This window comes from Oncorhynchus mykiss, chromosome 17, assembly GCF_013265735.2.
Source record: "Oncorhynchus mykiss isolate Arlee chromosome 17, USDA_OmykA_1.1, whole genome shotgun sequence".
Taxonomy (NCBI): Eukaryota; Metazoa; Chordata; class Actinopteri; order Salmoniformes; family Salmonidae; genus Oncorhynchus; species Oncorhynchus mykiss.
The window spans coordinates 17,551,493-17,568,992 of NC_048581.1; the positions used below are offsets into that span (position 1 = coordinate 17,551,493).

The 17,500-nt window shown below is 35.9% G+C and overlaps 1 protein-coding gene across 1 annotated transcript in view; it reads left to right on the top strand.

The window, feature by feature from the left end:
- LOC110495059 (voltage-dependent T-type calcium channel subunit alpha-1I) overlaps positions 1-17,500 on the top strand; it is a 99,646-nt gene that overhangs the window by 25,556 nt on the left and 56,590 nt on the right. The window contains exons 13-16 of the mRNA XM_036948343.1: positions 1,726-1,904; positions 4,204-4,330; positions 14,984-15,109; positions 15,973-16,062. Of these exons, the coding sequence (XP_036804238.1) occupies positions 1,726-1,904; positions 4,204-4,330; positions 14,984-15,109; positions 15,973-16,062 (522 nt within the window). The remainder of the gene's footprint in view (positions 1-1,725; positions 1,905-4,203; positions 4,331-14,983; positions 15,110-15,972; positions 16,063-17,500) is intronic.

Consider the following 17,500-nt stretch of genomic DNA (forward strand, 5'->3'; position numbering starts at 1 on the left):
GGTCTGTTATCATGTCTAGACATAGTGCTGTATATCTCCAGGTCTGTTATCATGTCTAGACATAGTGCTGTACATCTCCAGGTCTGTTATCATGTCTAGACATAGTGCTGTATATCTCCAGGTCTGTTATCATGTCTAGACATAGTGCTGTATCTCTCCAGGTCTGTTATCATGTCTAGACATAGTGCTGTATATCTCCAGGTCTGTTATCATGTCTAGACATAGTGCTGTATATCTCCAGGTCTGAATATTGAATTATTGATGTAAACACTGTCATATGAAATCAGCAGAATGCACAGATTCCATTATAGAACAAAACGATTGAGTAAAACATTCCAGCCGTCATCACACATATTGATTCCTATGGCTGACAGTGAGAATTTGTTAATAGTATCATTGCTACAGTGATACTGTCTTCTGTTCTGTAGAGTTGCTCTGTCACCAGTGTGAGAGTGTCTGCATGTGTTGTCTTGCTGTTTCTGTAGGCCTACAGATCAATCCTTCCATTAGTCATCATTGAGCTTCCAGTCCTCCCCGGCGTAGGAGTTGAACACTGTTTTCATTCCGTCTCCCTCAGGCTATAGAACTATACCCGCTCAGGTCACCGTGGTAACAGTTGGCATGACGCCTGGTGTTTGTTGCCATTTCTCCGCCCCCCAGGGCTGTCACTCAGAGGTTTAGTCGCGGTGCTGCCTGGCGTCTTGTTTGGTGTCAAAAGTGTCAGAGAAGTGTGTCTGTGTGTCTGTGTGTCTGTGTGTGCGCCACCCCACTGGACAAATGACCTTTTACCCTTCCACTCTCTCTCTCTTTCCATCACTCTCTCTCTCTCTCTCTCTCCCTCTCTCTCTTTCCATCACTCACTCTCTCTCTCCCCCCCCCCCCCCCCCCTCTCTCTCTCTCTCTCTCTCTCTCTCTCTCTCTCCCTCTCTCTCTTTCCATCACTCTCTCCAGCTTTCTCAAAACTTCTGCCTCTCTTGTTGAACTTGTCAATACTCTCCCTCCCTATGCTCTCTCTTTCTCTCTCTCCTCCTCTCTCTCTCTCTCCCTCTCTCTTCCCTTCTCCCTCTCCCTCCACTCTCTACCTTTCTCACGCAACCTTGTTTGGTGTTTCCTCTCTCTCTCCCTCTCTTCCCTCTCTTTCTCTCTTTCCCTTCACTCTCCCTCTCTTCCCTCTCTCCCTTCCTCCCTCTCTTTTCTATGTCTCTAGTGGAAGCCATGGGAATCTGACATATATTTCCACTTTCAACCACACAACCACCCTCCCTTTATGGGAAGACAAAGAAAAAAAAAGTTGTTTCCGCGAAGGTAGTCAGCAAGTGCAAAATGATGGGGCATGTGAACATCTTCCCTAAAACGTCTTTAACAACATCATCCTCTCCTCCTCTCCCTCCACCTCTGCCCCCTTTTCCGCCTCCACTCTCTCTTTCGTGTATTTGTTCCTTCTCCTCCGTCTCTCTCCTCTTCCTTTCATCCTTCCTACTCCTCTTCCCCTCCCTCTCCTCCTCTCTCTCCCCCCTCCCATCTCTCCCTCCCCAGGTGGTGTCTAAGGGTGAGAAGGCGTACCTGATTCTACCACTGTCTCTTTATTGAGGGAAAATATACTTACTATGACTGTGAAATGTGGTTGTCTCACCTAGCTATCTTAAAATGAATTCACAAACTGTAAGTCTCTCTCATTCTTCTCCTCCTTCCCTTCCTCCCTCTCCCCCTTCCTCCCTCTCCCAGGTGGTCTCTAAGGGTCTGTACCTGGGTGAGAAGGCCTATCTGAAAAGCAGCTGGAACGTTCTGGATGGTTTCCTGGTCTTCGTGTCGTTGATTGACATTGTTGTGTCCATGGCGGGCGGGGCTAAGATCCTGGGGGTGCTGAGAGTGCTCAGGCTGCTCAGGACACTACGCCCTCTCAGGTAGGGAGGACTACCTGGAAAAAGCTGTGGAAATTCTATTTGAATGCTGCCTGAGGAAACCCTGTTTGGTAGAAATGCATTGACATAACAGGCTGATCTGTTCCAACCTGTATATATTAACCTGTTGCGACGAGCAAACCCGTATCTGGGAGCGTAATCACAGCCTCAAGCTCATTACCATAACGCAACGTTAACTATTCATGAAAATCGCAAATGAAATGAAATAAATATATTGGCTCACAAGCTTAGCCTTTTGTTAACAACACTGTCATCTCAGATTTTCAAAAAATGATTTTCAACCATAGCTACACAAGCATTTGTGTAAGAGTATTGATAGCTAGCATAGCATTAAGCCTAGCATTCAGCAGGCAACATTTTCACAAAAACAAGAAAAGCATTCAAATAAAATAATTTATCTTTGAAGAACTTCGGATGTTTTCAATGAGGAGACTCTGTTAGATAGCAAATGTTCAGTTTTTCCAAAAAGATTATTTGTGTAGGAGAAATCGCTCCGTTTTGTTCATCACGTTTGGCTGAGAAAAAAAAAACGAAAATTCAGTCATTACAACGGCAAACTTTTTTCCAAATTAACTCCATAATATCGACAGAAACATGGCAAACGTTGTTTAGAATCAATCCTCAAGGTGTTTTCACATATCTATTCGATGATAAATCACTCGAGGCAGTTTGGTTTCTCCTCTGAACCAAATTGAAAAATGCACGCACCTGGAGATTACGCAATAGTTTCGACGGAGGACACAGAGCGGACACCTGGTAAATGTAGTCTCTTATGGTCAATTTTCCAATGATATGCCTCCAAATACGTCACAATACTACAGACACCTTGGGGAAACGACAGAAAGTGTAGGGGAAACGACAGAAAGTGTAGGCTCATTCCTTGCGCATTCACAGCCATATAAGGAGACATTGGAACACAGCGCATTCAAAATCTGGCTCACTTCCTGTATGAAATTTCATCTTGGTTTCGCCTGTAGCATTAGTTCTGTGGCACTCACAGACAATATCTGTGCAGTTTTGGAAACGTCAGAGTGTTTTCTTTCCAAAGCTGTCAATTATATGCATAGTCGAGCATCTTTTCGTGACAAAATATCTTGTTTAAAACGGGAACGTTTTTCATCCAAAAATGAAATACTGCCCCCAGAGGTTCAAGAGGTTAAGGTAGATAATGTTGTTAATCGTTCACTAACATCTCACTCACTAAGGGACTGATGTTGGAAAACGGTGTGATGTAAATCATTATGGTGCAATGCAACTGTCTGTCAATGATGTCAATGTATTTCAGTTGACCTTTCACCTGTCTTCTCACTCCATAAATACAGGACTGATACTTACTTATATTAGTTAGACTCTTTACTCTTGCTGGAGTTTAGGCCACCAACAACAGATGTCCATTGTATCTGGTCTGGAAATGAACGTCATCTAAAGCATTATGCAATGCAACTGTCTGTCAATGTACTTCAGTGTAACAATTGACCATCAGATTGATAACCCAAACACCAAAAAGGTGTTTGTAACTCCCACTATTTCTCTCTCAGGGACTCACTGCAGGCTGGACTTGGCCTATATCATGTTGTATGTCCTAACCCTTTGTAACCATGGAGCTTTGTAACCATGGAGCTTCATAACCCTGGAGCTTTGTAACCATGGAGCTTTGTAACCATGGAGCTTTGTAACCCTGGAGCATCATAACCCTGGAGCTTCGTAACCATGGAGCTTTGTAACCATGGAGCTCTGTAACCCTGGAGCTTCATAACCCTGGAGCTTTGTAACCATGGAGCTCTGTAACCCTGGAGCTTCGTAACCCTGGAGCTTCGTAACCCTGGAGCTTTGTAACCATGGAGCTCTGTAACCCTGGAGCTTCATAACCCTGGAGCTTTGTAACCATGGAGCTCTGTAACCCTGGAGCTTCGTAACCCTGGAGCTTCGTGACCCTGGAGCTTTGTAACCATGGAGCTTTGTAACCATGGAGCTTTGTAACCCTGGAGCTTTGTACCCTGGAGCTTCGTGACCCTGGAGCTTCGTAACCCTGAAGAGGGTGCAGGTTTTTGTTCCAGCCCTGCACTAACCTGAATTATTAACTAGGGGAAGAAGGTTATTTTGGGCTGGGCTGGGTTGGGGGGAAATCCTGAACACCATGTGTTCTGTCCATGACCAGGGTTCCTGCACACTGGAATATAAGTGCTAACAGCAGTCACTCTACACACTGTTACACATCACAGCAGAATCATAGATGATGACCAGATTGATGAGAAGTCCTTTTTGTCCCTCTCTCTGTCAGGGTGATCAGTAGAGCTCCAGGCCTGAAGCTAGTGGTAGAGACTCTCATCACGTCTCTGAAGCCTATAGGAAACATCGTCCTCATCTGCTGCGCTTTCTTTATCATCTTCGGCATCCTCGGTGTGCAGGTAGGACGACGGCATTATCTTCCCGGGGTGACGTTTCCCCTGTGTACAGATCTAGGATCAGATTACCTTTCCTCAAGTCACAGCCTTTACTATTAGTGGGGGGAAATGCCAAGCTCAGTATCTATAGGGGCAACTTCACCCTCATCATTATAATAAACTACACAACATCCTCATGTTCTTCTATGTCCATACAATAACACTTTATTCATCTGTTCAAACAGTAGTTAGTTATTGTATAAGTCCAGTTTTATTGTAACTCATAACAGCAGTTAGTTATTGTATAAGTCCAGTTTTATTGTAACTCATAACAGTAGTTAGTTATTGTATAAGTCCAGTTTTATTGTAACTCATAACAGTAGTTAGTTATTGTATAAGTCCAGTTTTATTGTACTTCATAACAGCAGTTAGTTATTGTATAAGTCCAGTTTTATTGTAACTCATAACAGCAGTTAGTTATTGTATAAGTCCAGTTTTATTGTAACTCATAACAGCAGTTAGTTATTGTATAAGTCCAGTTTTATTGTAACTCATAACAGCAGTTAGTTATTGTATAAGTCCAGTATATTATACTTCATAACAGTAGTTAGTTATTGTATAAGTCCAGTATATTGTACTTCATAACAGCAGTTAGTTATTGTATAAGTCCAGTTTTATTGTAACTCATAACAGCAGTTAGTTATTGTATAAGTCCAGTATATTATACTTCATAACAGCAGTTAGTTATTGTATAAGTCCAGTATATTGTACTTCATAACAGCAGTTAGTTATTGTATAAGTCCAGTTTATTATACTTCATAACAGCAGTTAGTTATTGTATAAGTCCAGTATATTGTACTTCATAACAGCAGTTAGTTATTGTATAAGTCCAGTTTTATTGTAACTCATAACAGCAGGTAGTTATTGTATAAGTCCAGTTTTATTGTAACTCATAACAGCAGTTAGTTATTGTATAAGTCCAGTATATTATACTTCATAACAGCAGTTAGTTATTGTATAAGTCCAGTATATTGTACTTCATAACAGCAGTTAGTTATTGTATAAGTCCAGTTTATTATACTTCATAACAGCAGTTAGTTATTGTATAAGTCCAGTATATTGTACTTCATAACAGCAGTTAGTTATTGTATAAGTCCAGTATATTATACTTCATAACAGCAGTTAGTTATTGTATAAGTCCAGTTTTATTGTAACTCATAACAGCAGTTAGTTATTGTATAAGTCCAGTTTTATTGTAACTCATAACAGCAGTTAGTTATTGTATAAGTCCAGTTTTATTGTAACTCATAACAGTAGTTAGTTATTGTATAAGTCCAGTATATTATACTTCATAACAGCAGTTAGTTATTGTATAAGTCCAGTTTATTATACTTCATAACAGCAGTTAGTTATTGTATAAGTCCAGTTTATTATACTTCATAACAGCAGTTAGTTATTGTATAAGTCCAGTATATTGTACTTCATAACAGTAGGTAGTTATTGTATAAGTCCAGTATATTATACTTCATAACAGTAGTTAGTTATTGTATAAGTCCAGTTTTACTGTAACTCATAACAGCAGTTAGTTATTGTATAAGTCCAGTTTTACTGTAACTCATAACAGTAGTTAGTTATTGTATAAGTCCAGTTTTACTGTAACTCATAACAGCAGTTAGTTATTGTATAAGTCCAGTATATTATACTTCATAACAGCAGTTAGTTATTGTATAAGTCCAGTATATTGTACTTCATAACAGCAGTTAGTTATTGTATAAGTCCAGTTTTATTGTAACTCATAACAGTAGTTAGTTATTGTATAAGTCCAGTATATTATACTTCATAACAGCAGTTAGTTATTGTATAAGTCCAGTATATTATACTTCATAACAGCAGTTAGTTATTGTATAAGTCCAGTATATTGTACTTCATAACAGCAGTTAGTTATTGTATAAGTCCAGTATATTATACTTCATAACAGTAGTTAGTTATTGTATAAGTCCAGTTTTACTGTAACTCATAACAGCAGTTAGTTATTGTATAAGTCCAGTTTTACTGTAACTCATAACAGTAGGTAGTTATTGTATAAGTCCAGTTTTATTGTAACTCATAACAGCAGTTAGTTATTGTATAAGTCCAGTATATTATACTTCATAACAGCAGTTAGTTATTGTATAAGTCCAGTTTTATTGTACTTTATAACAGCAGTTAGTTATTGTATAAGTCCAGTTTTATTGTAACTCATAACAGCAGTTAGTTATTGTATAAGTCCAGTATATTGTACTTCATAACAGCAGGTAGTTATTGTATAAGTCCAGTTTTATTGTAACTCATAACAGTAGTTAGTTATTGTATAAGTCCAGTATATTGTACTTCATAACAGCAGGTAGTTATTGTATAAGTCCAGTTTTATTGTAACTCATAACAGTAGTTAGTTATTGTATAAGTCCAGTATATTGTACTTCATAACAGCAGGTAGTTATTGTATAAGTCCAGTTTTATTGTAACTCATAACAGCAGTTAGTTATTGTATAAGTCCAGTTTTATTGTAACTCATAACAGTAGTTAGTTATTGTATAAGTCCAGTATATTGTACTTCATAACAGCAGTTAGTTATTGTATAAGTCCAGTTTTATTGTAACTCATAACAGTAGTTAGTTATTGTATAAGTCCAGTTTTATTGTACTTCATAACAGCAGTTAGTTATTGTATAAGTCCAGTTTTATTGTAACTCATAACAGCAGTTAGTTATTGTATAAGTCCAGTTTTATTGTAACTCATAACAGCAGTTAGTTATTGTATAAGTCCAGTTTTATTGTAACTCATAACAGTAGTTAGTTATTGTATAAGTCCAGTTTTATTGTAACTCATAACAGTAGTTAGTTATTGTATAAGTCCAGTATATTATACTTCATAACAGTAGTTAGTTATTGTATAAGTCCAGTTTATTATACTTCATAACAGTAGGTAGTTATTGTATAAGTCCAGTTTTATTGTACTTCATAACAGTAGTTAGTTATAAGTCCAGTATATTATACTTCATAACAGCAGTTAGTTATTGTATAAGTCCAGTATATTATACTTCATAACAGCAGTTAGTTATTGTATAAGTCCAGTATATTATACTTCATAACAGTAGTTAGTTATTGTATAAGTCCAGTTTTATTGTAACTCATAACAGCAGTTAGTTATTGTATAAGTCCAGTATATTATACTTCATAACAGCAGTTAGTTATTGTATAAGTCCAGTTTTATTGTACTTCATAACAGCAGTTAGTTATTGTATAAGTCCAGTATATTATACTTCATAACAGCAGTTAGTTATTGTATAAGTCCAGTATATTATACTTCATAACAGCAGGTAGTTATTGTATAAGTCCAGTATATTATACTTCATAACAGTAGGTAGTTATTGTATAAGTCCAGTTTTATTGTACTTCATAACAGTAGTTAGTTATAAGTCCAGTATATTATACTTCATAACAGCAGTTAGTTATTGTATAAGTCCAGTATATTATACTTCATAACAGCAGTTAGTTATTGTATAAGTCCAGTATATTATACTTCATAACAGTAGTTAGTTATTGTATAAGTCCAGTTTTATTGTAACTCATAACAGCAGTTAGTTATTGTATAAGTCCAGTATATTATACTTCATAACAGCAGTTAGTTATTGTATAAGTCCAGTTTTATTGTACTTCATAACAGCAGTTAGTTATTGTATAAGTCCAGTATATTATACTTCATAACAGCAGTTAGTTATTGTATAAGTCCAGTTTTATTGTACTTCATAACAGCAGTTAGTTATTGTATAAGTCCAGTTTTATTGTAACTCATAACAGCAGTTAGTTATTGTATAAGTCCAGTTTTATTGTAACTCATAACAGTAGTTAGTTATTGTATAAGTCCAGTTTTATTGTAACTCATAACAGCAGTTAGTTATTGTATAAGTCCAGTTTTATTGTAACTCATAACAGTAGTTAGTTATTGTATAAGTCCAGTTTTATTGTAACTCATAACAGTAGTTAGTTATTGTATAAGTCCAGTATATTATACTTCATAACAGCAGTTAGTTATTGTATAAGTCCAGTTTTATTGTACTTCATAACAGCAGTTAGTTATTGTATAAGTCCAGTATATTATACTTCATAACAGCAGTTAGTTATTGTATAAGTCCAGTATATTATACTTCATAACAGCAGTTAGTTATTGTATAAGTCCAGTTTTATTGTACTTCATAACAGCAGTTAGTTATTGTATAAGTCCAGTTTTATTGTAACTCATAACAGCAGTTAGTTATTGTATAAGTCCAGTTTTATTGTAACTCATAACAGTAGTTAGTTATTGTATAAGTCCAGTTTTATTGTAACTCATAACAGCAGTTAGTTATTGTATAAGTCCAGTTTTATTGTAACTCATAACAGTAGTTAGTTATTGTATAAGTCCAGTTTTATTGTAACTCATAACAGCAGTTAGTTATTGTATAAGTCCAGTTTTATTGTACTTCATAACAGCAGTTAGTTATTGTATAAGTCCAGTTTTATTGTAACTCATAACAGCAGTTAGTTATTGTATAAGTCCAGTTTTATTGTAACTCATAACAGTAGTTAGTTATTGTATAAGTCCAGTTTTATTGTAACTCATAACAGCAGTTAGTTATTGTATAAGTCCAGTTTTATTGTAACTCATAACAGCAGTTAGTTATTGTATAAGTCCAGTATATTATACTTCATAACAGCAGTTAGTTATTGTATAAGTCCAGTTTTATTGTAACTCATAACAGTAGTTAGTTATTGTATAAGTCCAGTTTATTATACTTCATAACAGCAGTTAGTTATTGTATAAGTCCAGTATATTGTACTTCATAACAGCAGTTAGTTATTGTATAAGTCCAGTTTTATTGTAACTCATAACAGTAGTTAGTTATTGTATAAGTCCAGTATATTATACTTCATAACAGCAGTTAGTTATTGTATAAGTCCAGTATATTATACTTCATAACAGCAGTTAGTTATTGTATAAGTCCAGTATATTGTACTTCATAACAGCAGTTAGTTATTGTATAAGTCCAGTATATTATACTTCATAACAGTAGTTAGTTATTGTATAAGTCCAGTTTTACTGTAACTCATAACAGCAGTTAGTTATTGTATAAGTCCAGTTTTACTGTAACTCATAACAGTAGGTAGTTATTGTATAAGTCCAGTTTTATTGTAACTCATAACAGCAGTTAGTTATTGTATAAGTCCAGTATATTATACTTCATAACAGCAGTTAGTTATTGTATAAGTCCAGTTTTATTGTACTTTATAACAGCAGTTAGTTATTGTATAAGTCCAGTTTTATTGTAACTCATAACAGCAGTTAGTTATTGTATAAGTCCAGTATATTGTACTTCATAACAGCAGGTAGTTATTGTATAAGTCCAGTTTTATTGTAACTCATAACAGTAGTTAGTTATTGTATAAGTCCAGTATATTGTACTTCATAACAGCAGGTAGTTATTGTATAAGTCCAGTTTTATTGTAACTCATAACAGTAGTTAGTTATTGTATAAGTCCAGTATATTGTACTTCATAACAGCAGGTAGTTATTGTATAAGTCCAGTTTTATTGTAACTCATAACAGCAGTTAGTTATTGTATAAGTCCAGTTTTATTGTAACTCATAACAGTAGTTAGTTATTGTATAAGTCCAGTATATTGTACTTCATAACAGCAGTTAGTTATTGTATAAGTCCAGTTTTATTGTAACTCATAACAGTAGTTAGTTATTGTATAAGTCCAGTTTTATTGTACTTCATAACAGCAGTTAGTTATTGTATAAGTCCAGTTTTATTGTAACTCATAACAGCAGTTAGTTATTGTATAAGTCCAGTTTTATTGTAACTCATAACAGCAGTTAGTTATTGTATAAGTCCAGTTTTATTGTAACTCATAACAGTAGTTAGTTATTGTATAAGTCCAGTTTTATTGTAACTCATAACAGTAGTTAGTTATTGTATAAGTCCAGTATATTATACTTCATAACAGTAGTTAGTTATTGTATAAGTCCAGTTTATTATACTTCATAACAGTAGGTAGTTATTGTATAAGTCCAGTTTTATTGTACTTCATAACAGTAGTTAGTTATAAGTCCAGTATATTATACTTCATAACAGCAGTTAGTTATTGTATAAGTCCAGTATATTATACTTCATAACAGCAGTTAGTTATTGTATAAGTCCAGTATATTATACTTCATAACAGTAGTTAGTTATTGTATAAGTCCAGTTTTATTGTAACTCATAACAGCAGTTAGTTATTGTATAAGTCCAGTATATTATACTTCATAACAGCAGTTAGTTATTGTATAAGTCCAGTTTTATTGTACTTCATAACAGCAGTTAGTTATTGTATAAGTCCAGTATATTATACTTCATAACAGCAGTTAGTTATTGTATAAGTCCAGTATATTATACTTCATAACAGCAGGTAGTTATTGTATAAGTCCAGTATATTATACTTCATAACAGTAGGTAGTTATTGTATAAGTCCAGTTTTATTGTACTTCATAACAGTAGTTAGTTATAAGTCCAGTATATTATACTTCATAACAGCAGTTAGTTATTGTATAAGTCCAGTATATTATACTTCATAACAGCAGTTAGTTATTGTATAAGTCCAGTATATTATACTTCATAACAGTAGTTAGTTATTGTATAAGTCCAGTTTTATTGTAACTCATAACAGCAGTTAGTTATTGTATAAGTCCAGTATATTATACTTCATAACAGCAGTTAGTTATTGTATAAGTCCAGTTTTATTGTACTTCATAACAGCAGTTAGTTATTGTATAAGTCCAGTATATTATACTTCATAACAGCAGTTAGTTATTGTATAAGTCCAGTTTTATTGTACTTCATAACAGCAGTTAGTTATTGTATAAGTCCAGTTTTATTGTAACTCATAACAGCAGTTAGTTATTGTATAAGTCCAGTTTTATTGTAACTCATAACAGTAGTTAGTTATTGTATAAGTCCAGTTTTATTGTAACTCATAACAGCAGTTAGTTATTGTATAAGTCCAGTTTTATTGTAACTCATAACAGTAGTTAGTTATTGTATAAGTCCAGTTTTATTGTAACTCATAACAGTAGTTAGTTATTGTATAAGTCCAGTATATTATACTTCATAACAGCAGTTAGTTATTGTATAAGTCCAGTTTTATTGTACTTCATAACAGCAGTTAGTTATTGTATAAGTCCAGTATATTATACTTCATAACAGCAGTTAGTTATTGTATAAGTCCAGTATATTATACTTCATAACAGCAGTTAGTTATTGTATAAGTCCAGTTTTATTGTACTTCATAACAGCAGTTAGTTATTGTATAAGTCCAGTTTTATTGTAACTCATAACAGCAGTTAGTTATTGTATAAGTCCAGTTTTATTGTAACTCATAACAGTAGTTAGTTATTGTATAAGTCCAGTTTTATTGTAACTCATAACAGCAGTTAGTTATTGTATAAGTCCAGTTTTATTGTAACTCATAACAGTAGTTAGTTATTGTATAAGTCCAGTTTTATTGTAACTCATAACAGCAGTTAGTTATTGTATAAGTCCAGTTTTATTGTACTTCATAACAGCAGTTAGTTATTGTATAAGTCCAGTTTTATTGTAACTCATAACAGCAGTTAGTTATTGTATAAGTCCAGTTTTATTGTAACTCATAACAGTAGTTAGTTATTGTATAAGTCCAGTTTTATTGTAACTCATAACAGCAGTTAGTTATTGTATAAGTCCAGTTTTATTGTAACTCATAACAGCAGTTAGTTATTGTATAAGTCCAGTATATTATACTTCATAACAGCAGTTAGTTATTGTATAAGTCCAGTTTTATTGTAACTCATAACAGTAGTTAGTTATTGTATAAGTCCAGTTTATTATACTTCATAACAGCAGTTAGTTATTGTATAAGTCCAGTGTATTATACTTCATAACAGCAGTTAGTTATTGTATAAGTCCAGTTTTATTGTAACTCATAACAGTAGTTAGTTATTGTATAAGTCCAGTTTTATTGTAACTCATAACAGCAGTTAGTTATTGTATAAGTCCAGTATATTATACTTCATAACAGCAGTTAGTTATTGTATAAGTCCAGTTTATTATACTTCATAACAGCAGGTAGTTATTGTATAAGTCCAGTTTTATTGTAACTCATAACAGTAGGTAGTTATTGTATAAGTCCAGTTTTATTGTAACTCATAACAGTAGTTAGTTATTGTATAAGTCCAGTTTTATTGTAACTCATAACAGCAGTTAGTTATTGTATAAGTCCAGTTTTACTGTAACTCATAACAGCAGTTAGTTATTGTATAAGTCCAGTTTTACTGTAACTCATAACAGCAGTTAGTTATTGTATAAGTCCAGTTTTATTGTAACTCATAACAGTAGTTAGTTATTGTATAAGTCCAGTTTTATTGTAACTCATAACAGTAGTTAGTTATTGTATAAGTCCAGTTTTATTGTAACTCATAACAGTAGTTAGTTATTGTATAAGTCCAGTTTTATTGTAACTCATAACAGCAGTTAGTTATTGTATAAGTCCAGTATATTATACTTCATAACAGTAGTTAGTTATTGTATAAGTCCAGTATATTATACTTCATAACAGCAGGTAGTTATTGTATAAGTCCAGTATATTATACTTCATAACAGTAGTTAGTTATTGTATAAGTCCAGTATATTATACTTCATAACAGCAGGTAGTTATTGTATAAGTCCAGTTTTATTGTAACTCATAACAGCAGTTAGTTATTGTATAAGTCCAGTATATTATACTTCATAACAGCAGTTAGTTATTGTATAAGTCCAGTTTTATTGTACTTCATAACAGCAGTTAGTTATTGTATAAGTCCAGTATATTATACTTCATAACAGTAGTTAGTTATTGTATAAGTCCAGTATATTATACTTCATAACAGCAGTTAGTTATTGTATAAGTCCAGTTTTATTGTACTTTATAACAGCAGTTAGTTATTGTATAAGTCCAGTATATTATACTTCATAACAGCAGTTAGTTATTGTATAAGTCCAGTATATTATACTTCATAACAGCAGTTAGTTATTGTATAAGTCCAGTTTTATTGTAACTCATAACAGCAGTTAGTTATTGTATAAGTCCAGTTTTATTGTACTTCATAACAGCAGTTAGTTATTGTATAAGTCCAGTATATTATACTTCATAACAGCAGTTAGTTATTGTATAAGTCCAGTTTTATTGTACTTCATAACAGCAGTTAGTTATTGTATAAGTCCAGTATATTATACTTCATAACAGTAGTTAGTTATTGTATAAGTCCAGTATATTATACTTCATAACAGTAGGTAGTTATTGTATAAGTCCAGTTTTATTGTAACTCATAACAGCAGGTAGTTATTGTATAAGTCCAGTTGTATTGTACTTTATAACAGTAGTTAGTTATTGTATAAGTCCAGTGTATTATACTTCATAACAGTAGTTAGTTATTGTATAAGTCCAGTATATTATACTTCATAACAGCAGTTAGTTATTGTATAAGTCCAGTTGTATTGTACTTTATAACAGTAGTTAGTTATTGTATAAGTCCAGTATATTATACTTCATAACAGAAATGTGCTGTGTTGTCCATTTCTCCTCACATCTGACTGTGTTTATGATGTTTGTGAAGGTGAAGGAGCATGTGATTTGATTGGACTTTCTGTCTGTTGATTTCTTATTGAACTTATTCTCTTTTATCTTCACTCTTCATTATTCTCTCTTTCTCTTCTTCCCGTTTTTATCCTCTCAGTCCATCTGAAGTGTTATTGTGCTGTTTCTCTGATCTGTCTTTTCTCTCTGATAAGACTAGTCTGATTGAACTGTGATAACATGTCACTCAGGAAGAGAATCCATACGGTCTGTCTGTCTGTCTGTCTGTCTGTCTGTCTGTCTGTCTGTCTGTCTGTCTGTCTGTCTGCTTGAGCGTCTGTCTGTCTGTCTGTCTGTCTGTCTGTCTGTCTGTCTGTCTGTCTGTCTGTCTGTCTGTCTGCTTGAGCGTCTGTCTGTCTGTCTGTCTGTCTGTCTGTCTGTCTGTCTGTCTGTCTGTCTGTCTGTCTGTCTGTCTGTCTGTCTGTCTGTCTGTCTGTCTTCCTAGGCTTTCTAAAAACAGTGTTATGTACACTGTTCCCATACTCCCTAATTATCTCATCACTTAAACATCTCTTCTGTTGTTGACTGATCTCCTCGGATGTGTTGTTGTCGTCAAAATGAATCAACCGAGTTGAAGAAGAAGACTAACTGTTTTTGATGGAACCTTGAAGGACAATAGAGATGGTGTGAATGTGAAATCTGAATCTAACTGTAATGTTCCATGCTGAGTAGATCTCAGAGGAGAAGAGGTCTAAAGAAGTGGAGTAGCCGACCACAAGGGATTGTCTTCCTTCATCCTCAACGGGGCTTTTATGAGCATGTCTTTCACTGTGTGTGTTTTTAACATTGGTTCATGTCTTTCACTGTGTGTGTTTTTAACATTGGTTCATGTCTTGTATTGTTCCCTCAGTTGTTCAAAGGGAGGTTTTACGACCAATGTCTTATGAAGTGTCATGTGGCCTTATAATGCACTTATAACCCATATCACGGGTATACATAAGCAGACTAACTGTACTGTTGTCCCCTCTCAGCTGTTCAAGGGGAAGTTTTACTACTGCCTGGGTCTAGAGGTGAAGAACATCACCAACAAGTCTGACTGTCTCCAGGCTAACTACAGATGGGTTCACCACAAATACAACTTTGATAACCTGGGACAGGTAGGAGGTGCAGGGTGGGGTGTAAAGGTAGACAGGTAGGAGGGGGCAGGGTGGGGTGTAAAGGTAGACAGGTAGGAGGGGGCAGGGTGGGGTGTGTGAATGGATATGGACAGAGAGAGTTAGACAGGTAGGAGGGGGCAGGGTGGGGTGTAAAGGTAGACAGGTAGAAGGGGGCAGGGTGGTGTGTAAAGGTAGACAGGTAGGAGGGGGCAGGGTGGGGTGTGTGAATGGATATGGACAGAGAGAGTTAGACAGGTAGGAGGGGCAGGGTGGGGTGTGTGAATGGATATGGACATAGAGAGAGAGAGTTAGACAGGAAGGAGGGGCAGGGTGGTGTGTGTGAATGGATATGGACAGAGAGAGAGAGTTAGACAGGTAGGAGGGGCAGGGTGGTGTGTGTGAATGGATATGGACAGAGAGAGAGAGAGTTAGACAGGTAGGAGGGGCAGGGTGGTGTGTGTGAATGGATATGGACAGAGAGAGAGTTAGACAGGTAGGAGGGGGCAGGGCAGTGTGTGTGAATGGATATGGACAGAGAGAGAGAGAGTTAGACAGGTAGGAGGGGCAGGGTGGTGTGTGTGAATGGATATGGACAGAGAGAGAGAGTTAGACAGGTAGGAGGGGGCAGGGTGGTGTGTGTGAATGGATATGGACAGAGAGAGAGAGGTAGACAGGTAGGGGAAGGTTTGTGAAGTGTGTATGAATAGTGTTTGTGGAATGTTAAAGAAACATATTTTTAAAAGTGTGTGAGAGAGAGAGAGTCCTTATCATGAGACACTGAGTCTCTAGGGGTGTTGGGTTCATATATCACAGACTAATTGTCTGTCTGGTAAATAAACAGAATGTGTTTCTGTCTCCTCCAGGCTCTGATGTCTCTGTTTGTGCTGGCATCTAAAGACGGGTGGGTCAACATCATGTACCATGGTCTGGATGCTGTGGGTATAGACCAACAGGTACTGTAGAACACACACAGGGCTGTTGCAGTGACCATATTACCGCCACACCGGCAGTCATGAGTCATGACCTCAGTCAAATTATACACGGTAATTTCCTCTTATGCACCATATGCGTTGGTAGTACCCAGCTCACTAACCACCATCAGGTCCTTAACGGCCTGGTACTCAGGGCTCTGTTGTCCCTCTAACCACCATCAGGTCCTAACGGCCTGGTACTCAGGGCTCCGTTGTCCCTCTGACCACCATCAGGTCCTAACGGCCTGGTACTCAGGGCTCTGTTGACCCTCTGACCACCATCAGGTCCTAACGGCCTGGTACTCAGGGCTCTGTTGTCCCTCTAACCACCATCAGGACCTAACGGCCTGGTACTCAGGGCTCTGTTGTCCCTCTAACTGCCATCAGGTCCTAACGGCCTGGTACTCAGGGCTCCGTTGTCCCTCTGACCACCATCAGGTCCTAACGGCCTGGTACTCAGGGCTCTGTTGACCCTCTGACCACCATCAGGTCCTAACGGCCTGGTACTCAGGGCTCTGTTGTCCCTCTGACCACCATCAGGTCCTAACGGCCTGGTACTCAATATTAATGCATATGCATATACACATATTAGAGCTGATGAATACACACATATTAGAGCTGATGTATACACACATATTAGAGCTGATGAATACACACATATTAGAGCTGATGAATACACACATATTAGAGCTGATGTATACACACATATTAGAGCTGATGAATACACACATATTAGAGCTGATGAATACACACATATTAGAGCTGATGAATACACACATATTAGAGCTGATGTATACACACATATTAGAGCTGATGAATACACACATATTAGAGCTGATGAATACACACATATTAGAGCTGATGAATACACACATATTAGAGCTGATGTATACACACATATTAGTGCTGATGAATACACACATATTAGAGCTGATGAATACACACAGGCCTACAGTTGAAATCGGAAGTTTACATACACCTTAGCCAAATACATTTAATCTCAGTTTTTCAAATTTCCTGACATTTAATCCAAGTAAAAATGTCCTGTCTTAGGTCAGTTAGGATCACCACTATTTTTAGAATGTGAAATGTCAGAATAATAGTAGAGAGAATTATTTGTTTCAGCTTTTATTTCTTTCATCAAATTCCCAGTGGGTCAGAAGTTTACATGCACTATATTAGTATTTGGTAGCATTGCCTTTAAATTGTTTAACTTGGGTCAAATGTTTCAGGTAGCCTTCCACAAGCTTCCAACAATAAGTTGGGGGAATTTTGGCCCATTCCTCCTGACCGAGCTGGTGTAACTGAGTCAGGTTTGTAGGCCTCCTTGCTCGCACACGCTTTTTCAGTTCTGCCCACACATTTTCTAAAGGCTTGAGGTCAGGGCTTTGTGATGGCCACTCCAATACCTTGACTTTGT